Here is a 20,042-nt window from a genome sequence, read left to right as displayed (position 1 = left end):
CTCAGCAGTGGTCAGAGGATTGGAGAAGATCAGTCTACATCCCAATCCCAAAGAAGGGCAGTGCCAAATAATGCTCCAACTACTGCACAATTGCGCTCATTTCACACGCTAGCAAGGTTATGCTTAAAATTCTACAAGGTTGTATATTGTCTCCCTGCTTATTTAACTTATATGCAGAATTCATCATGCGAAAGGCTGAACTAGATGAATCCCAAGCCGGAATCAAGATTGCCGGAAGAAATATCAACAACCTCAGATATGCAGATGACACAACCTTGATGGCAGAAAGTGAGGAGGAATTAAAGAACCTTTCAATGAGGGTGAAAGAGGAGAGCGCAAAATATGGTCTGAAGCTCAACATCAAAAAAACCAAGATCATGGCCACTGGTCCCATCACCTCCTGGCAAATAGAAGGGGAAGAAATGGAGGCAGTGAGAGATTTTACTTTCTTGGGCTCCTTGATCACTGCAGATGGTGACAGCAGTCACGAAATTAAAAGACGCCTGCTTCTTGGGAGAAAAGCAATGACAAACCTAGACAGCATCTTAAAAAGCAGAGACATCACCTTGCCTACAAAGGTCCGTATAGTTAAAGCTATGGTTTTCCCAGTAGTGATGTATGGAAGTGAGAGCTGGACCATAAAGAAGGCTGATCGCCGAAGAATTAATGCTTTTGAATTATGGTGCTGGAGGAGACTCTTGAGAGTCCCATGGACTGCAAGAAGATCAAACATATCCATTCTGAAGGAAATCAGCCCTGAGTACTCACTGGAAGGACAGATCCTGAAGCTGAGGCTCCAATACTTTGGCCACCTCATGGGAAGAGAAGACTCCCTGGAAAAGACCCTGATGTTGGGAAAGATTGAGGGCACAAGGAGAAGGGAACGACAGAGGACGAGATGGTTGGACAGTGTTCTCAAAGCCACCAACATGAGCCTGATCAAACTGCGGGAGGCAGTGCAAGACAGGAGTGCCTGGCGTGCTCTGGTCCGTGGGGTCACGAAGAGTCGGACACGACTAAATGACTAAACAACAACAACAAGAAGATTTCTTATTTTACAGCTTCCTCTGTTTTGAGAGCTTCTGGTTTAATTGGATTTCAGTGGTTTACACTGCTATAATATTCTTGTTTTTAAAGCAGTTTTGACCATACAGGGTATAAATAAAATAAAATAATGATTAATCTTCTGCAAACAAACAAGATTAGAGAGTTTTAAACAGCCAATTTAAAAAATGACAATTGCTCAAAGGTTACAGGTAGGTAGCCGTGTTGGTCTGGGTCGAAGTAAAATAAAAAAATTCCTTCAGTAGCACCTTAAAGACCAACTAAGTTTTTATTTTGGTATGAGCTTTCGTGTGCATGCACACTTCTTCAGAGGGTTTGCTCAAAGGGTTCGTTAACTTAGCATGTTACAGTCGATACAAAGAGCAAACTGGAATCCAAAGGCAACTTAAAGAATAAGGAAACTATCCTAAGCTCTCATGAATGTTAAAGGTTCATGTAGACCCTGCAGATTTGTTATTTCATTTCAGTTTTTAAGCAATTTACAAAAATAACATATACTATAGAAAAACAATCAAACCAAAAACCTGTAATACCAAATAAAGCAACAAACTTTTCTGAAAAGAAAAAACACTGAACATTTTGAAAAGTTTTTCAGAGTCAGGGATCCCTTCCATCTCATCCTCCCTTCTTGCCCAAGCAGACCCTGATTTACAATACGTTGCTCTGACCCCGCCCCCACTAACAAGTCCACCTTACACACAAACACGCCATCCACCCAATTGCTCCAACATCTCCCTTTCAACCACTATCATCCACTCCATTGAAAACTTACTGCAAAAGACAGCAGGAGACCATGAAACCACCCAACAGAACCATATAAAAATACATTGCAGCTGATCAAGCTCCCTCTCAGTGTGCTGAGAAGAAGGTCTGCAGCCACAGGCCTTCCCAAATGTGGCTGTGGACATTAGAGCTGCTGCCACTGACCCACTGGTGCTGCCCTGAATGCAGTGGGTCCAGGGAGGCTATGGATCTACAAACAGGCCCTGGAGTCAATGATTTAATTTTCCTCTCAATGCTGTCAAGGGGAAATACAATTTTGGGGGCCAAAGGAACACAAAAATAGAAAAAGCCACTCCAATCACACCCTCAACTCTGGCCACAGCTCACCAGCAAGGCCGTGGATGGGGCAGTGGTTTCACCACAGATCCCAACCCCAATGGAAGTCTGAATGTTTTGTAGCACATAAGCGTTCAGAACCTAAAGTCTGGAGTGGCAGACGACAATGTGGGCTCTAGTCTATGAAAGCTTAGACCACAGTATATCTGCCTACCCATAAAGAACAGAGCCACAAGATTCAAGAGTCCTGCAGTACTTTGAGGATTACAAGTAACAACCAAGCATCATCCAGGCATGTGCTGCACTACCAGAAGAGCTTACCTTGCATTCTACTACACTCTGATCTGATTCACAGGTGACATAGATTTCATCAACTGCACGTCTTAAGTTGTCAAAAAGGAAGGCCCAGTATCGTGCTCGCAGATCCACTTTCCGAGGCTGTCTTGTTTTAGTCGGGCTTTTATCAAAGTTTTTTTCTCCAGCTGCTGATGTTATTTTGCAGTCTGATGTGGTGCTCTGCAAAGGAGGGGCACAGCTTGAAATGCAAAATCCAGCAAGTGTGGCCAACAGTTGGCGATTCACAGGACATGCATTTTGCTTTAGCCCAAACACTTTTAAAACAAAGCACTGAAAGTATCCAAATAGAATCAGTGCTTTTTTCCCTTAAAAATGTTTAGGGGTACTCTCATTTTGACTCAAGAAAATCACCATTTTATAGTTCAAATCGGGAACAATAAATATAGTAAATGGACAAAAGTACAAAGATTCACAAAATGTTTAGCCCGACCATTGGCTATAATGTCTGTGGTGGGAGGGCCTGGAATCCAACAACAAATGGGGGGACTCAAGGGTTTGAAGGATGGGGAGGAAACCCTATGCTCATGCACTCCCTAGATCACATAACTTTTTGGCTTGATCAACTAGGAGCAAATTACCCTCTTCTCTTCCCCTACCTCTCTTCCCCCCTTATACTGTATACAGCATCAAAGTCTCATATCAAATATAAATGATCTGTAAAAAGAACTCTGTGATCTGAAAACAGAGGTGATGTTTGCACTTTTATAACCCAAGAAAATCTTCCATAAAAACAATTTTAAAAAACACACCAGGAGTAAATTGTGCTTTACAATCTTAGTTTGGAGGGCTCACTCAGATCATAGGTTGCCGATTTGAGCAAAGCAGCAAAGTACAGTTTGATCAAAGCAGGAGGTTACCCACTGAGCCACACTCATGGGACAGAAAGAAGGAGCATATCAAGCACAGTGAAGGAACTTTTTAGTTGGTTCTCATAGACATTGTGTTAATGGCAAAAATTAACATTCACAGGTAGAATCTACAAAGCACTTACACACATATTATTCAATAGAATTACAGTAATACTCTTTAATGACTCTAGCTAGAGAATTCAATATATACCTATGAGGCATGTTCAGTTCTCTTGTTGTATAATGTGCCCTCTCCTAGACATGCGCAAGCAGCTTCCCATCCACTCCCACAAAAAAGCCCTCTGCCAAGCATTTTGCTGTAGTATCTACAAGAACAGCCTAGGAATCCAGGGCAGCACAGGAGACACTCTCCTCCATTCTTTGGCTAACATTCCTTCTTCCATGTTTGCTGGCCACCCAAGCTGCTCCTAAAATAGGGATGGAGAAGCTCTCTTCCTCCAGGTGCTGCTAGACAACAACTTTCACCATCCCTGGCCATTGGTTTCCCATCCCTGTCCTGCAGAGTAGGTTAACAGCATTGGTGGTCAACCAGCACACCAGGGCACCCTGGGGATACTTAAGGAATGTTCAGGGGAGCCCTAGGGGGCTGTCCTTTCATTCACGTTCAGCCCATGTCTTCCTGTATCATTTCTCTTTCTCTCTGAGGAACATTTGGGGAGCTGGCAGGGGCAGAACGGGGTGGGGCGGGGCGGAGCGGGGCGGGGCGGGGGAATCTCCACTTACGCACATCCTGTAACAAAACCCCACGATGAGCTGGAACCCACAAGGGAGCCATAGAAATAAAGTGGCTGGTCAAGGGAGCGGTGGACTCAAAAACGTAGAAAACCACTGATGTATATTGTCTGGGCTGCAATCCTAAACACACTTACTAAGGGACTAATCCTATTGAGCAGAGTGGGACTTGCTTCTGGGCATGAATGCATTAGGACTGCTCTGTGAAATACCTTTAAATGAACTATATAAGAGTTGTTGCTTTTAATATAAAACCTATGGAAATTAATCTTGCCTTTGCCAGTCAGCTCTGGTGTCAAAGTGACCGAACAGCCCCAAGAGAGAAAGTATTAAGTTTCCATTAGTGATATCTGACTATCATTTTACATCTATGCTTCTCCATTTTGTGTTTCATAAAGCCTCATTATTGAAGTGGAACAGTTGGGTATTTGTGTTAGTGTTGCCCTTTTTAATCTCCAGGCGGTTTGAAATATCAGTGTAATTTGCTGTCTCCCCCAGAGAGTGAGACAGACATTCATCACGTCTGGATGTTAGTTTCACCCTCCACTTGCTCTGCCCAGAAGAATTTTCTATTTGCTGAGCATCTAAAATCTATTTCTTGTTCGCTCTTCAGCAATATTTTAGCATACCTGGTACAAAAACAGAATTGAAATGAAATGTGGCTATACTTATGGATTTTCTCTTTCTTTCTTTTTATTTTTTAAAAGAAGCCTGTGGGAAACCAGACCAGCAAAATAAACCCTTAAAGCTCAGGCTACAGATTGTCAGCAAAATAAATGCAATCTGTATGTTCTTGATATTTTTACAATATGGAAAATAAAATTAAAACTTCACTTAGTAATCATCAGATAAAGTGCCTGTCCTAAAATAAAAGTTGGAGACAAACAATTTAGGTTCATTAATTTCAATGTGTCTACTCTGAGTAGGAGTTAGACAAATACAACACTTTGTTTTCATCATTTTAACTATCAATACCACCTTTTTCTTTAAAATGAAAAATGGGGCCATGGCCACGTATAACTACCCCACTTGGTTAGCTACATTACACTCACCATACCATACATTACACATACAAAGGATCTGACCAACACATGTGGCAACTGAGATGCACAGACAGGAGACATGTCCCAACTCCAGGAAGTTATCAAAGACTTGCAAAATTTGGGGTTGGAGACAATATCTTCGGTTTCTTTCATGTGTTCATATCAAGCAGGCTTCTACCAGCTACCCGGTAGTAAGTGGGACTGCAGACAAGATTAAATGCAGAACTGGGGGCTGGGAGGGTAAGGAAAAGTTCATTTTAAATCCCCCAGTATGAGTCACTCCCGAAATGTTTGTCTAAATTCATCACAGTTTACCATTAGCCAGTCATGATAATAAGTTTTTAGAAGGAAACACTGTACCAACTGGTGGCATTTCACTTCCAAGGTCAGCTTGAAAAGGCTCACAAGGAAGAGGCTGATAACCTACTTTGACTGGTGACAAGTGTTTAAATCCAACAATTGGCTTTAGCAGCTATGACAATGTGCATTCACAATGACTGCCTATGGGCCATTAACATACACCTGCACTAAAAACAATGTTTGTGGGTAGGACATGACTTATCTGGGTTGCTGATTCCACCTTCTGTGATGCAAAGCTCCTCATCGCCCAAGTCTATCACTTAGGTAAAGGTAAAGGGACCCCTGACCATTAGGTCCAGTCGTGACCGACTCTGGGGTTGCGCGCTCATCTCACATTATTGGCCGAGGGAGCCGGCATATAGCTTCCAGGTCATGTGGCCAGCATGACAAAGCCGCTTCTGGCAAACCAGAGCAGCACATGGAAACGCCGTTTACCTTCCCGCTGTAGCGGTTCCTATTTATCTACTTGCATTTTGACGTGCTTTCGAACTGCTAGGTTGGCAGGAGCTGGGACGAAGCAACAGGAGCTCACCCCGTCACAGGGATTCGAACCGCCAACCTTCTGATCAGCAAGCCCTAGGCTCAGTGGTTTAACCACAGCGCCACCTGGGTCCCACTTAGGAACTGCTGAAAAACTAGCCTCAAGGCTAACCAGGTCAACCAGGAGGTATCGCCTCCAAACCCCAAGATCTTAGACGATGATGAGAGAAGAGTTGTTACTGGAGGCAGCCTTGAGCCTGAGGCCTGCTCCCTGGTTGGCATCCCAGGAGACACTTGTCTCTGTAAGCCTTGAGCAGTTGCTCAGCTGGCACAAACCCACCACATAGGATTAAGGGAAGAATAAAAGGGAGATAAGGAACACAGAGAACACTTAGCATGGCAGGTGCTAAAAACTATTTTTAGAAAATTAAGAAGAAGAGTTTGGATTTTATACCATACCCCACTTTATCACTACCCTAAGGAGTCTCAAAGTGGCTAACTTTCTCCTTTCCCTTCCTCCCCCACAACAAATACTCTGTGAGGTGAGTGGGGGTGAGAGACTTCAGAGAAGTGTCACTAGCCCAAGGTCACCCTACAGCTGCATGTGGAGGAGCCAAGACGCAAACCCGGTTCCCCAGATTACGAGTCTACCGCTCTTAACCCGTATACCACACTGGCCCTAAGGGGTTGGGTTTCAAGATGATCGTTGACGCATGCCTCTTTTCCCCACCCAAGGAGAACATCTGTAATTTCACAAAGTAAGCATAGTAGAATCAAGAGAACACTAGGCACTCAGTGATCATTATTTCACAGAAATGACTTTCTCACAAATGACAGATGAAACAACAATCCTGTGTATTGCTTCAGACTGTGAAGGCAGGTCACATGATTAAATATTATCCAATACCTCAGGTAACATGATTTTATTATTTATTTCATTTATCTCAAGGTGGACTATATGGTTCTCTCCCTCCTCCTTTAATCTCAGTGAGACTGAGAGGCAGTGACTATCCTAGGGTCCCCTAGTAAGGCCAAGTGGGAATTTGAACCCTGGTCTTCCAGGTCCTAGTCCAGGCATAGGCAACCTTTGGCTCCCAGATGTTTTGGAACTACGACTCCCATGATCCCTAGCTAACAGGGCCAGTGGTCAGGGATCATGGGAGTTGTAGTTCCAAAACATCTGGGAGCCAAAGGTTGCCTATGCCTGTCCTAGTCCAACACTCTAACCACTATGACACATTGCTTAATATACTTTCTTGTTCCACACCTTTCTGGTTTGGGTAAAATGGAATATCAATAACAAAAAAATTATTTAAACCCCGCCCTGGTTTGTCTGATGGCTCATGTGAAGAGGCTGCATGCAGATCCATAGAGCTTAAAAAATTGGCATATTTTCCAGACACAATGCCAGCAAACCAAACACTGAAATAAAACTGCTCTATGGAAGGATGGAATGGCTTAAGATATATTTTATCTCCAGTACAGTTGAACAAAACATTCAAAATGAAGCATATTAGTTTTTCTGGTGTGGTATGAAAAGCAACCCAATAAGAAAACTTGCATGTACCTGTTTAGTAGTTTTATGAGTTCCCTGAGTTGTTCTCTTGGATTTCCCTCCTACTTGCCATTTTGGTTTTCCTGTGAAGAGAAAACAGGATTTGAAACAAGAAATAACCCCGCAATGCTTACATGGGATATGGTAAACCTGTGGTCCTCCAGATGTTGCTCGACTTTTTAATCACACTCTGTAAAAATGGCAACTACGTAAGACATGTCAGATGTCAAGGAGAACACTCCACTCCATAATTAGAGCACTAATTTGGGGGTAGACGGTTTTACTGGTGCTCAACCTTTTCTTGATTTTATAGTTCTAGCTGCATGCCTTATTTTTGGGGGGGGGGCTGACAGGCATAATAAGAATGTAGTACAAACCAAAGGTCCATCTAGTTCAGTGGTTTCCAACTGGTGGACCCAAGAGGATCTGCATAACCCACCCAGGCAGTCCATGGCACCATTCACATAACCTAAACCACCATAGATATATAAACATTTTCAAAAGTAGGGGGTCCATGGCTTGGCTTTTGTGAAACACAGGGGCTGCAGTATTTAGCTAATTGGGAACCACTGGTCTAGTCCATTATCATCCTGTGTGACAGTGGCCACTCTCCAGATACATCAGAAGCAAGACGTGAATGTGGCAACCATCTTCTCCTGCTGTTGCCTGCCATGCCCAGCAACTGGTGTCCAGAGGCTTACGACCTCTGAACATGGAAATAGTATACAGCCGTTGATAGACTTTTCCTCCATGACTTTATCTAATCCCCCTTTAAGCCATCTAAAACAGTGACCACAACTAAATCATGTGATGGCAAATTCCATTAAGTTAAAGTACACCACATCTGAACTTTCCTTTGCCTGTCCTGAACAGAATGCCAATCTGTTTCACTGGCATAATTATTTGCTGAACATAAATATGATCCATGGTTAATGCATACCATCATCCTCTTTGCTTTCCAAGGGCACACTCCATGCAATTAGGTTCCTTGCTGTTCGACCCTCTTCAGCCACAATTTTTCTGACCTTGTCATGACTATTTGAACGCTGGAAGGAAGCCTGAAAAGAGAGGGAAATTGTTTCACTAACAGCACAATAATCCTATCCATACTATACCTTGTTCAATGAGGATTACTCTAAAGGGCATAGGATTGCAGACATTGGATTGGGTTGGTTCCAATTCAATGCTAAACCATGGTTTGAGATAACCTTCCTTTATCCAAGTGTTGATTCATGTTCCAGCTGTACAAGAAAAATATGGTATATGCCCTCCCTAAGAATACCTAGATGCCATCCTAAACCTAAACTGCACCCTCCATGGGCTGAGCAATGTCCCAAGGCATGGTTTGTCAGCTGAGACACTTTATCAAAAACCACAATGTGCCCAAACTGGGGTTTGCAAATTACGGTAGCTTTAAAGCATTATTTTATAACCTGATTTAGCAGCCATTGGCAAATCATAGTTTACTGTTACTTCTGAACCATCTCTTAAGTCTTTGGTCACTAATATATTTTTTCTAATCAATAACAAAACCACACACAAAAGGTTTATATAACTGTTACTAGGTGGCCCAGCCACGCGTTGCTGTGGCTCATCCCTGTGATTGGCCCCACCCTGTCCTGAGCCATGGCCTTTCCCGCCCCCTTCTCCCCCCATCCCCCACCCAGGAGAGCCCCCACCTCTACTTGGCCTAGTCTGCAAAGCCGAGCCAAGATGTTGTGGAAAGGGAAGATTTCCTACCTGCAGTACCAGTGTACTAGAGGCCGCTGTTGTGCCTCTCCTGTGCCCCCAGCATCCCTGGCTGTCTGGGTTTTGTGTTCGGAAACAGTGGGTTTTACCTGCCGTAGGTGTGACATCTGTCTACGCAAATGGTATGCAAACCCTCGGATATTTGCATGTGAAATTTCAACGCAATCAGTCAAACGGTTGTGGAGAAAGGCCATAAAGCACAAACATGGACCTTTTACATTTTTATATATATATAGATAGATAGATGGATGGATGATAGATTTTATACATCATCCACAACCTTAAAAGATCTACAATGGGTGGCTAACCTGTGGCCTACAAGATGTTACTAGACTCCAATTCGAATCAGTTCCAGCCAGCATAGCCAATGGCCAGAGAAGCTATGAGAGCTATAGTCTAATATCTGGAAAGTCACCAGAAATGATCTTTAAGAAATAAATAAGAATGCAATGTTTTCTCTTCTTTTCCAAAAACTTCATACTGAAAACCTAGTATCAGTCTAGAAAGCAATCAAAGAGGGCCTTTATAGCTATCCAGCGGCCATTTTTCGATGGTATCTGAAAACTGTTCCAGTTATTTAACAAGTTAATAATTAAGGCTCAAGCAAATACATTCAGATACGTGTAATGAAGCAGTTGCACATATAAACCCCTTCAGCAAGAGACTTTTCCAAGCAATAATGGATGGAGTGAAATGCAGAATACGAAGAGGACATACAGTGCTATGTTGATAATTTTTATATTGTATTTCACCTCCAATCATTTTCTAGTGTCTTGATTTCAAAGCCACAGTGTGCCATCTAGTGTCATGTAGAAGAACTCAAACAGGCATCTATGAGCTGCTTATTTCGCAATGTTTTGCTTTCCCAAATGTTTGCAAACAGTGGAACTGTCACGATTCACAATTCTGCACATTTTCGATATGCTTCTCAAGTTTCTTAATATGAACTGAACCACCTCCATCCAATATTTCTCCCCCAGAAGGAGAGCACTGTAATAATTTGACAGTACTCTAAACACCAGGCATCTTTGTTGCCCAAAGAAAGAACATTATATTTGGTTGTGAAAGCAAAATAGGCACAAATAGGTTAGTGTAGTGCAACTGCTGGCTCCCAACGAACCACTGCACCTCAAGAGTCATCTAGTCCAACCCACTTCAATGCAGGAATCACAACTAAATAATTCCTGGTAGAAGGCCATCCAACCTCTGCTTAAAAACCTTCACTGAAGGACAGTCCACCACCTTCCAGTTTCATGGAAGACTGGTAACTACTACCCACATATGTGGAAACTTAAACTGTGAACTGGGACAAGCCAAACAAGTTAAGATCCTAAAATACGGCCATAGTAGACATACAACTTACCATCATGTTATAACTGTCTTCTGCATCAACCGGTTCATTTATCACATTTTTTGCTGACCCCATGAAGTCATCATAGCTGTTTAATATAAAAGAGAAACATTTAATATTCAAGTCACAAGCATCAGGAATTTCTGAAGTTGCAAAGTCAACTAACATTTACACCCAGGCACCAAATTCAATTATACTGCTAGTGGACCACAGTTTGCTGGCCTAGCAGATAATTCCTTAGACTAGTCACACTGACCGCCATGCTAGCAAGACTATGGTATTAGACTAACAAAGATGGGGCACTACACTGCTGTTACAGAGACAAACATGTATGAATGATGCATTTTATTTGTTAACAACCAGAGTAATCACCACTACAAAACTACAACTTGGGAAAGCACAGATATAAGAAGATTGCAAACAAATAAGCATCATGTTTCAATTCTTACATTTCAAATATCCATGACAATGTCCTACGTTCATAACACTGTCCTAAGCCACCTTTAAACCAGGATTAATATTGTCGTGTCTTGAGAACAGTGGGTCTGTTCTTCTCACTACATTTTAGTTGCTTCTATAACTGAACAGGATTAAAAAATATTTCTCCTTGCATTGTATGATTTTATCAGAAGAAACTCCTAATATGCAAATAGACAACCAAGGATAAATCAAGAGGTGGTAGCTATCTTTATGAAAGGTAAGAGGAGAAACTTCAATTCTACTAGTGGGAAAAGATCATCAATTGTGGTGGTGCTGAGTACAACATACCTAGCAATACCCTTAAACAAACTAGTCACCTCAACCCTTTATTATAATCATTATTTTGCGATACATCTTATTATTTTTATTTCCCCCATCCTCATGACATTAGGCCTAAATCATCCCTTCTGGAATAAGTGGGATTTACCAAACATTTCCATCTCTTTTCTCTTAAGGACTGTTGTTGATTCCAGAATGGATACAACAAAGAGATCTATTGTTGAATTTAATTTATGCTAGTTTACATTTCTGAAAACTTAAAACAAAACAACGGGACAGCGTGGCCCAGGGATGCTGCTAAAACTTTAGGTTTTCAAAACTGCAACTGCAATAAGCAGTTGTGTACAGAAATCCTACACCGAATGTAAATTGCTGTTTTGCTTTGACTACCATTATTTCCTTGGCATACTCCAAAACAGTAAGATTGCTTTATCTTGGACTTTTCTTGGGGCAAAAACACACAACGAAATGGAACGCAAAACACTAAATCCTAGTTCCACGAAAGCAACAAAACTCCTCATTTTGCTCAGGAGGTATATATTTGAATCATTCAACTTGGTGCAACAGACTGAACCATACAAGCAAACACAAATTTGGCCTTAATTTGTTTCATTTTTCCTCCAATGAATTGAAGAGGACACATAGCTGCTCAATTCACAACGTGCATCAAACGAAACAGGCTTTTGCCCATGAAAGCACATGCCATGGAGCAGCTCAAACATGAGGCAGGAGAAGCCCACAGGGGAGGGGGCAGCCAAGAATGAGAGCATGTCCAGAATTTGACACACTGATTGCAGCCGTCACAGCTTTATCCCATTATCTCTCCTCTGGTGGAAAGGTACAGTATACTAAGGTGGCACTATTACCTGAAAGCACCACACTAGAGAACCCACATCATCTTTCAGGCTCTTTTCGGCGACAGTCTTCAATACTAGCATCACAGTGCCAATCTACAATAAAACAGCATCTCAAAAAGGATATTGTTGAGCTGGAAAGCACTGAGAAATAACCAAGGAGCTAGAACAACTCCCCTATGTGGAAAAGTTACTACTGGGGCTTTTTAGCTGAGAGAAAAGGTCAGTTGGTCCTTTTCCACACAGCACATAGTTAAACTATGGAATCACTACCACAGGATAAAGTGTGGGCCACAAACTTTGACGGCTTTAAGATGGGGTTAGACAGATTTCTGGAGGATGAAGCTACAGTATCAATGACTACTACCCAGGATGGCTGTGTACTACCTCCAGTATTGGAAGTGGCATGCCTCCGGGTATCAGTTGTTGGGAATCACAAGTCAGGAAGGAGAGTGGTCTTCCCCTCAGGTCCATCTTTCTTTCTTTCACAACATTTATATATAACTGTTTAAGGAAGTTTTTAATGTGTGACATCTTAATGTATTTTAATCTTTGTTGGAAGCTGCCCAGAGTGGCTGGGGAAACCCAGCCGGATGGGCGGGGTACAAATAATAATAAATAATAATAATAATAATAATAATAATAATATTAAGCTTTATTGTAATAAAATATCTAAGCGGTTTACAAAAATCAACTTGATGCTGAACTAGATGGGCCTCTGGTATGATCCAGCAGGGGTCTCCTAACATTCTTAAGATGCTGCCAGACTCTCAGATTAGCCAGGGTCTTTGAAAAGAATTGGTCATTCTAGGAAGCTGTAGAAGCGCCTCCCAGGATAATCTTCCACCAGACGAGACAGAAGAGAGAGTGGCAATGCAGGTGCATCATGTGGCAGGCTGGGCTGCGGAAAGTGACAAGGCATGGGAGCAAGGAGACAGTGCCTGTGACCACTGCTAAAAACATGCAAGGAGCAAGGGCAGGGGCTGACCAAGATGTATGAGGGAGGGTGCCGTGCAACAAAACATCTAATGCCTCCCTAGTCATGCCATGATGAACTAAGACAAACTTTTAAGTGCCACAGCACTCTGTCTATAGGAGGAAGAGGAAAAGTGCTGTTCATACCATGAAAGGCAAAGCTATGTCCATTATGGGACTTTTAGTCCGGATAAAGTGTGCAGCCACTTTCGGAGAAAGAAAGAAAATATATACATATAAAGTTATAGAATGAAAACATTTAGTGTGTTCCCACCCCCACCCCCCTCAGGTAGGCATTGCTTATGTGCGAAGAATCAGCAGTGCCTCAATAACAACAAAGGTATTAGCATTTATTTATTTTTAAGAAAGGGAAACGTGCAGAACAGTATTCCTCAGCAACTCAGTTATCATGGCTTCAACCACCACCTTCAGCATCTTTCCTCGAGCAGCAACTGAGTCTGAAAGTACCAGAGGCCGCTGGAATAATCAGTCCAAAAATCACACAACCATTTCAAGCACTTTAATGATCACTCTGGAATCTCCTTCTTCAGTTAATGCACATTTATCACGATTCACAAATTACACTTCCCCCATTTTAGCTGGAGAGGTTGTGATGACATGTAATGCAAGGGAACAGTTCCATACTTGTGTACCTAGGATGATGAACATACTGTTCTGCAGCTGGTAAGAAATGCAATCCCATGATGACATGTTTGGTGATAGGGCATAAGCTACTTTTCTGTGTTACCTACTCTCCCTCCAGTTGCTTCATCATTCCTCTTTTCTAATCTCCAGTAAAATTGCCAGGCAGGACTGCGGGGCGGGGGGGGGGAGGAGATGTACCTTTTATCAGTGCAAGTTTCCCTTCTGGAGGAAATTTACAAAAGCCTTACCATTTTCACCAATGCCTCAAGAGTGTTTCTTTCTGAAAACACTGTTTATTAAGGGAACAAATACATGGACCACAAAAGGAAGCGTGTATACACTTTTTTATTAAAAAGAATGGCATGGCTTTCACTCAGCTGTGACCATTTAATGAAAGATCACAGAATGTGGGAAGGTGAATGAAACGCTTGTTCACATACACTCTGGATCATAGAAAAAAGCAGGAGGAACTGGGTTAGGGAGGCATGTCATGGCTATCAAGCGGAAGCAAAGTCCTATGGTTCCTCTGACATTTTTGCTTCCACAGACTAACAAGGCTGCCCCTCTGAAATATGCCCCCATTGCTTATGGCACCCCCGGCATTCATCTAAGCACGGCGTGCCTGTCATGTCTTAACCGTCCACAACTGGATAGACCATGCCCACAAGGCTCTTCGGTTAGTGTTTAAGGTGCCAGAGGGCGAACTCTTCTCCTGGCACCGACAACTGCGCTTGTGCCTCTTTTGCCGAGGGGAAGGGGCTCAAAGGCCTCTCCGGGAAGCGGCCCTGAGTCCGGCCTCTGGGGTTGGGGTTGGCTGCGACGACAACTCCTTCTTAGTTTTTTGAAAGGGAGAGAGGGAACAGGGGCTGCCTCAGCCCCGATGAAGGCAAGGCAGGAGTTCTCCTCCGACACCTGTCAGAAGACCCTCCCTCCCGCCCGCCCGCCCGCCTGCCTGCCTGCCTCTGGGCCTCAGCTGCCTGAGGCCCCTCGGCGCAGCCCTCCCAGGGCGGCCCGGCAGAGGGACCGGCGCGCCGCCATCTTGCTTCCCGACCCCTCCGACTCCGCCCTCCCCTGCGGCGGCGCGGGGCCACTTACACTCGCCTCCTCGCCGCGCCGTTCCGCCTGCGTGCGTCCCGCCGCTGTGACGTCATCTCGTCCCGCCGGTTGCCGGTGCGGCGACGAAAGGCGCTCGCGGGGCAAGCTCCTGCCCCTCCCCCAGGCTAGAGGGGAGCCGACTGAGCGTGCGCGGCGAGCTCTGCGCGTGCTCTGTGGAGGCTGCCGAAGCCGCCTCGGACTGTTCTTTCCCGCTTTCCTTTTCTCACTTCTGCCCTCACAGAGCGTGCGCGGCTGGTTTTCCGGGCATGCGCGGCAGCGTCGACTGAAGGCGCGCGCGCCCTCCACTCGCTGCACGAGGGAGAAGGATTTGATCGTAGGCGCTACGCCGTGGCTGCAGGATCAGGCAGCTTACCGGCCTCTGAGAAGCGCTCCGACTCTCCCGCAGGGGACCCGGGCGAAGGCTTCGCGGGTGGCGCCGGGCGGGAAAGCCTCCGCTGGGCTGCGATCCTGGGGGCCGACCGTTCTTCCCCCTTGTTCCCCCGGCCGGCGATCTTCCCTCTCGCCCTGCTGGGTCCTCCTGCTCCGGTGCCAACGTCTTGGGCCGGCCCCGCGCTTGCCTACTCGACGGGGTGATGTGCCACGGCAGAAGCAACCTCCGCGGTGCTGCCTGGAGGAGCACCAGAAGAGCCCGCGGCCGCAGGATGAGGCCCTCCCTCCATCCACGGGCATTCAGAGGCATGGCTGCCCTTCAACTGCACAGGCAGAGCCACCCTGGCCAGGCAGGCGTCTCCTCCTCCATGAATTTGGCCAGTCCTCTTTTAATGACATCTAGGTTGGCAGCTAACCCAGCCTCTGGTGGGAGCGAGTTCCCTTAGTCTCTGCCCATTAACAGAATGCTCTTACCTGGAAGGAGGGAAAGGCGTGGAAGGCCACAGGGAGGGACAGCTGATGCTTCTCTTCGCCGCTGCTGCTGCCGCTGCTTCATCCATCTCTAGGGCTGATTGCCCCTCGTGCAGGAAGCGTGGCAGGAATGGTGGCTGGGGGACGGAGATTACGCTCAAGAGCGACAGCCATTTGACTTTGGGACCTGTGGCAGCAGCAATGGTGGCATGAAGTAGAAAGGGGAGGGTTCAGTGGGTTACCATGGGGAAAACAGGGGTGGGCGAGTGCTTCAAGCAGTGGGGCAGTCTCTAATCTACCTACCCATGTTTGTAATGTGATCAGAGGGGTCAGAAGGAAAGGAAATGCAAAGACACATAGTGGCAATTATATTATAGCTAGAAGAATGAGTGCAAAATAAGTACAGTGTCTCTTACAAAAGCAGTAACCGCCCAAAGCTGTGGAGGAAACTCGCTGAATTAAAAATTGACCAGCGCTTACTGATTCTGATACAAAATCTATACTCTTTCAATACCTGTCAAGTCAAACTTAACACCAAAGGTCACCTTTCATCAGATATTCCAAACTCGAAAGGGGTGAAACAAGGATGTATTGCCCCCTTTCTGTTTAACTTATTTTTATCAGACTTGCCAGATCACCTCCAAAAATAGAATCACATGCCCCCAAACTTAATCAGAAACCAGTTCCTCTCTTATTATATGCAGATGATGCTGTCTTACTATCATTAACGAGCTTGGGTCTGAAACATCTTATATCTTCTCTGATCCTGTACTGCGAATCTCAGGCCGGGCTCTAGGGATAGTCTCAGTGGCACGCTGCGCCTGCCCACCAGGGCGGGGGCACCGGAGCAATCTCTGCGCCAGGGCGCCCGACCTGCTTGAGACGGCCCTGGCGAATCTAACAAACTATAAATTATGAGAAGACAAAAATTTTGGTCTTCTCGAATGTTTGGAAATTAGAGAAATGGAAAATAAAGAGGGCAAGAAATCCAACAAGTGAAAATCTATAGCAGGCATCCCCAGACTTTGGCCCTCCAGATGTTTTGGACTACAGTCCCCATCTTCCTCGACCACTGGTCCTGTTAGCTAAGGATCATAGGAGTTGTAGGCCAAAACATCTGGAGGGCCGCAGTTTGGGGAAGCCTGATCTATAGGTATCTGGGAATTTTATTCCAGAGCAATTTAGGGTGGGCAAATCATCGTACAAATGCCATAAAACAGGCAAAGTGCACCTCGTCAGCAGTTGCCCGTTTTTATTATCAGAAAGGTAATCAATTTATTCCTGCGGCCAACCAGATATTTCAAACAAAAGTGCTATCCCAGATATTCTATGGAATCCTGCTATGGGTCCAAGCATATAACAGTGATTTTAAAAAGATTCACTCCAGCTTTCTGAGATGTATTATTGGACTCCCAATTGTTATCAAATATGAAACAATGTGTGCAGAAATAGGCATACACACAATGGAATATATGGGTTTGGTCCACCTCAATAAAATACTGGTTATGCTGCCATTTTCGCTGCTCCCCATCAAGTCTGCTCGCTGATTTGCTCAAAGACTCCTATAAATCAAGATGGTATCAGCACCTCGAAAAAAAGATTGACTCTATAGGCATCGAGTTGGAGCCCCTGTACAATTCTAGCAAGCAATGCATTTTCCATAATATCCTAACTAGACTAAAGGATGTCGAGAGACAAAAGATTGTGGCAGCTGTAAACAAAATTTGCTCCCCTATATTCTATGATTTAAATATCCTAGATAGCAGAGCCAATTACGTCACTAAATTAATAATCCCAGCCCAACGTAGGGCTTTTATGTTGGCCCGTCTGAATGTTTTTCCCTCAGCATTTGTCAGGGGGAAGATATCAAAACATTCCTAGAAACAAGAGATTCTGCAGATGTTCTATGAATGTCCCGGACACTGTAGTAGAGCATGTTCTCTTTCATTGCCCATTGTAAAGTACGCTCCGTCAACATGTGCTGTCCCCTCTTTTGGGTGGTCTGGAACCCAAGCAAGGTGAAAGTGTGGGATTCTGCCTATCTGACATTGACCAAAGGGTAACGGCGGGGGTGGCCGAGTTTTTGGTAGCAGTCCTCCAAGGAGCAGGTTAACAGGGAAAACCCCAGATTCTAAGAACACACACACACATATATATATATATACGCGCGCACACACACATACATACATACAATCAGTCTAATACATACAATCAGTCTATGTAGCCAACTGCTGCCATACATATATATATATATATATATATGTATATATATATATATATGGATCTTTTACTGTATGTGATTTTCTCTTTTATGGTTTTATTTGTAAAATGCCTAATAAAGGTTTGATAAGTAAGTAAGAGAAGGCGATTGGGCCTTAGGTTGCCTACCCCTGATTTAGCATGTCACTGAACATCTGTTCCGTAAAGGCACATACCACTCTGACATGACTAGTTTGCAGACCAGAAATATCTCTTCTAGGTATTAGGAAGTCAATTGCTCCCATGATGTAGAAGAGGCATTGAGATCCAGAACTGCTTTAGCCTTCAAAGTGCAGGCAATGGTTTCCCTAAAAACAGTCTTATCACATACAATTTCTTTCTTCATTCAAAACCATCACCCTCCAACTGATCCATCTAAGGCAGGCATCCCCAAACTGCGGCCCTCCAGATGTTTTGGCCTACAACTCCCATGATTCCTAGCTAACAGGACCAGTGGTGGGGAAGATGGGAATTGTAGTCCAAAACATCTGGAGGGCCGAAGTTTGGGGATGCCTGATTAAGGCTATAGGTAAAGGGACCCCTGACCATTAGGTCCAGTCATGACTGACTCTGCGGTTGCGGCGCTCATCTCGCTCTATTGGCCGAGGGAGCCAGCGTACAGCTTCCAGGTCATGTGGCCAGCATGACTAAGCCGCTTCTGGCGAACCAGAGCAACACATGGAAACGCCGTTTACTTTCCCGCTGGTGCGGTACCTATTTATCTACTTGCATTTTGACGTGCTTTTGAACTGCTAGGTTGGCAGGAGCTGGGACCGAACAACGGAGCTCACCCAGTCACGGGGATTCGAACCGCCGACCTTCTGATCGGCAAGCCCTGGGCTCTGTGGTTTAACCCACAGCGCCACCCACATCCTATACTGAGCTACAAAGGCTGCCCTGATGCTGAAGGGACAGGCTGCCCAAGATGGGACACATTGGAAAACATTAACCACATTGTAATCGACTGGAGAATCAGCTCTCTGCCTTTGTGAGGCTGACTCCTCTATCTGCTGGTTATTAACAGGAAAAGCTTGGAACCCAGTGAAGATGAAATTGCCTCCCCCCACACACACTGCATGCCTGTCAAACTGCTTAAGCAGTTTGGAACTGACGAATTTTGAGGCAAAAAAGGTGAGGCTCTGAACTGCATTGGGTACCAGGCGCGTAGCAAGGGAGGGGTGTAGGGGGCAGGCTGCCCCTAGATCCACACTAGCTCCACTCTGATGGGGGCAGCGCGCGGGGGCAGTGCCCCTGGCCCGCCCCTCGCCTCCTCCACCTGAGCAGAGAGCACTATGGAGCGCCGGCACCAGCAAACCACTCTGTAGCATACTCTGCTTCAGAGTGCGCTGGCCGAGAGCAGCAGCGCCAACCCGGACAGACTGCACATGTGCGGACATGCGCAGATCGTCCTGGCATGTGCATCCGTGATGACGCATGCACGCTGCAGAACGACGCCCTGCCCCCAGGGTGTGCCGCCCCGGGCAGCCAAGCGGCACTGTTTGCCACCGTCAGGTACTGCAGACATTACTGCTGGTTCCTGCCAAAATCACTTGTTCCCTTGTGCCTGGCATTTCTTTCTCCACCCTGAATGCAAACAACAGCAGGCAAAGTAGGTGCAGGGATCTCGATCAAATTTTTATTAAGTTTCTCCATAAATGCCTCCCGTCATGTGAGTGCTGAATTGGGAAAATGCACAGCTTGGTCCTTGATCCCCACCCAGAGTAAAGAGTACCCACATACACAAGTCTGCTCTGTGTCATGACAGGAAGCAGACGGGTCAGGAGACAGTGTGGCACAGTGGTAAGAGCTGAACTAAGACCTGGGAGACCAGCATTTGAATCCCCTCAGCCATGAAGCTCATCACCAACTCTCAGCCTAGCGTATCTCGCAGGATTGTCAAGTGTGGATTAAATGAACCATGTATGAACCATGAACTATGAACCATGTATGCCACCTTGGAGACAATGGTGGACT

At 45.1% G+C, this 20,042-nt stretch overlaps 1 protein-coding gene across 8 annotated transcripts in view; it reads right to left on the bottom strand.

Moving 5' to 3' along the window:
• Positions 1-15,229, bottom strand: part of SCAPER (S-phase cyclin A associated protein in the ER) — a 190,130-nt gene extending 174,901 nt beyond the window's left edge. For 2 of the 8 annotated variants that reach the window (XM_035112173.3, XM_088660809.1), the window contains exons 1-6: positions 14,949-15,229; positions 13,356-13,414; positions 10,633-10,708; positions 8,461-8,578; positions 7,533-7,603; positions 2,446-2,640 (exon numbers count right to left, since the gene is read on the bottom strand). In XM_035112173.3, the coding sequence (XP_034968064.2) occupies positions 2,446-2,640; positions 7,533-7,603; positions 8,461-8,578; positions 10,633-10,695 (447 nt within the window). In that variant the 5' untranslated portion in view covers positions 10,696-10,708; positions 13,356-13,414; positions 14,949-15,229. Of the gene's footprint in view, positions 1-2,445; positions 2,641-7,532; positions 7,604-8,460; positions 8,579-10,632; positions 10,709-12,245; positions 12,330-13,355; positions 13,415-14,948 lie in introns of all 8 variants that reach the window. The other 6 variants (XM_035112171.3, XM_035112172.3, XM_088660808.1 and 3 more) reach the window with 5 other exon arrangements.
• Between the last annotated feature and the right edge of the window lie 4,813 nt (positions 15,230-20,042).

Source organism: Zootoca vivipara, chromosome Z1 (genome assembly GCF_965207765.1).
Source record: "Zootoca vivipara chromosome Z1, rZooViv2.hap1.1, whole genome shotgun sequence".
Taxonomy (NCBI): Eukaryota; Metazoa; Chordata; class Lepidosauria; order Squamata; family Lacertidae; genus Zootoca; species Zootoca vivipara.
This window is presented reverse-complemented; position numbering and strand designations above follow the sequence as displayed.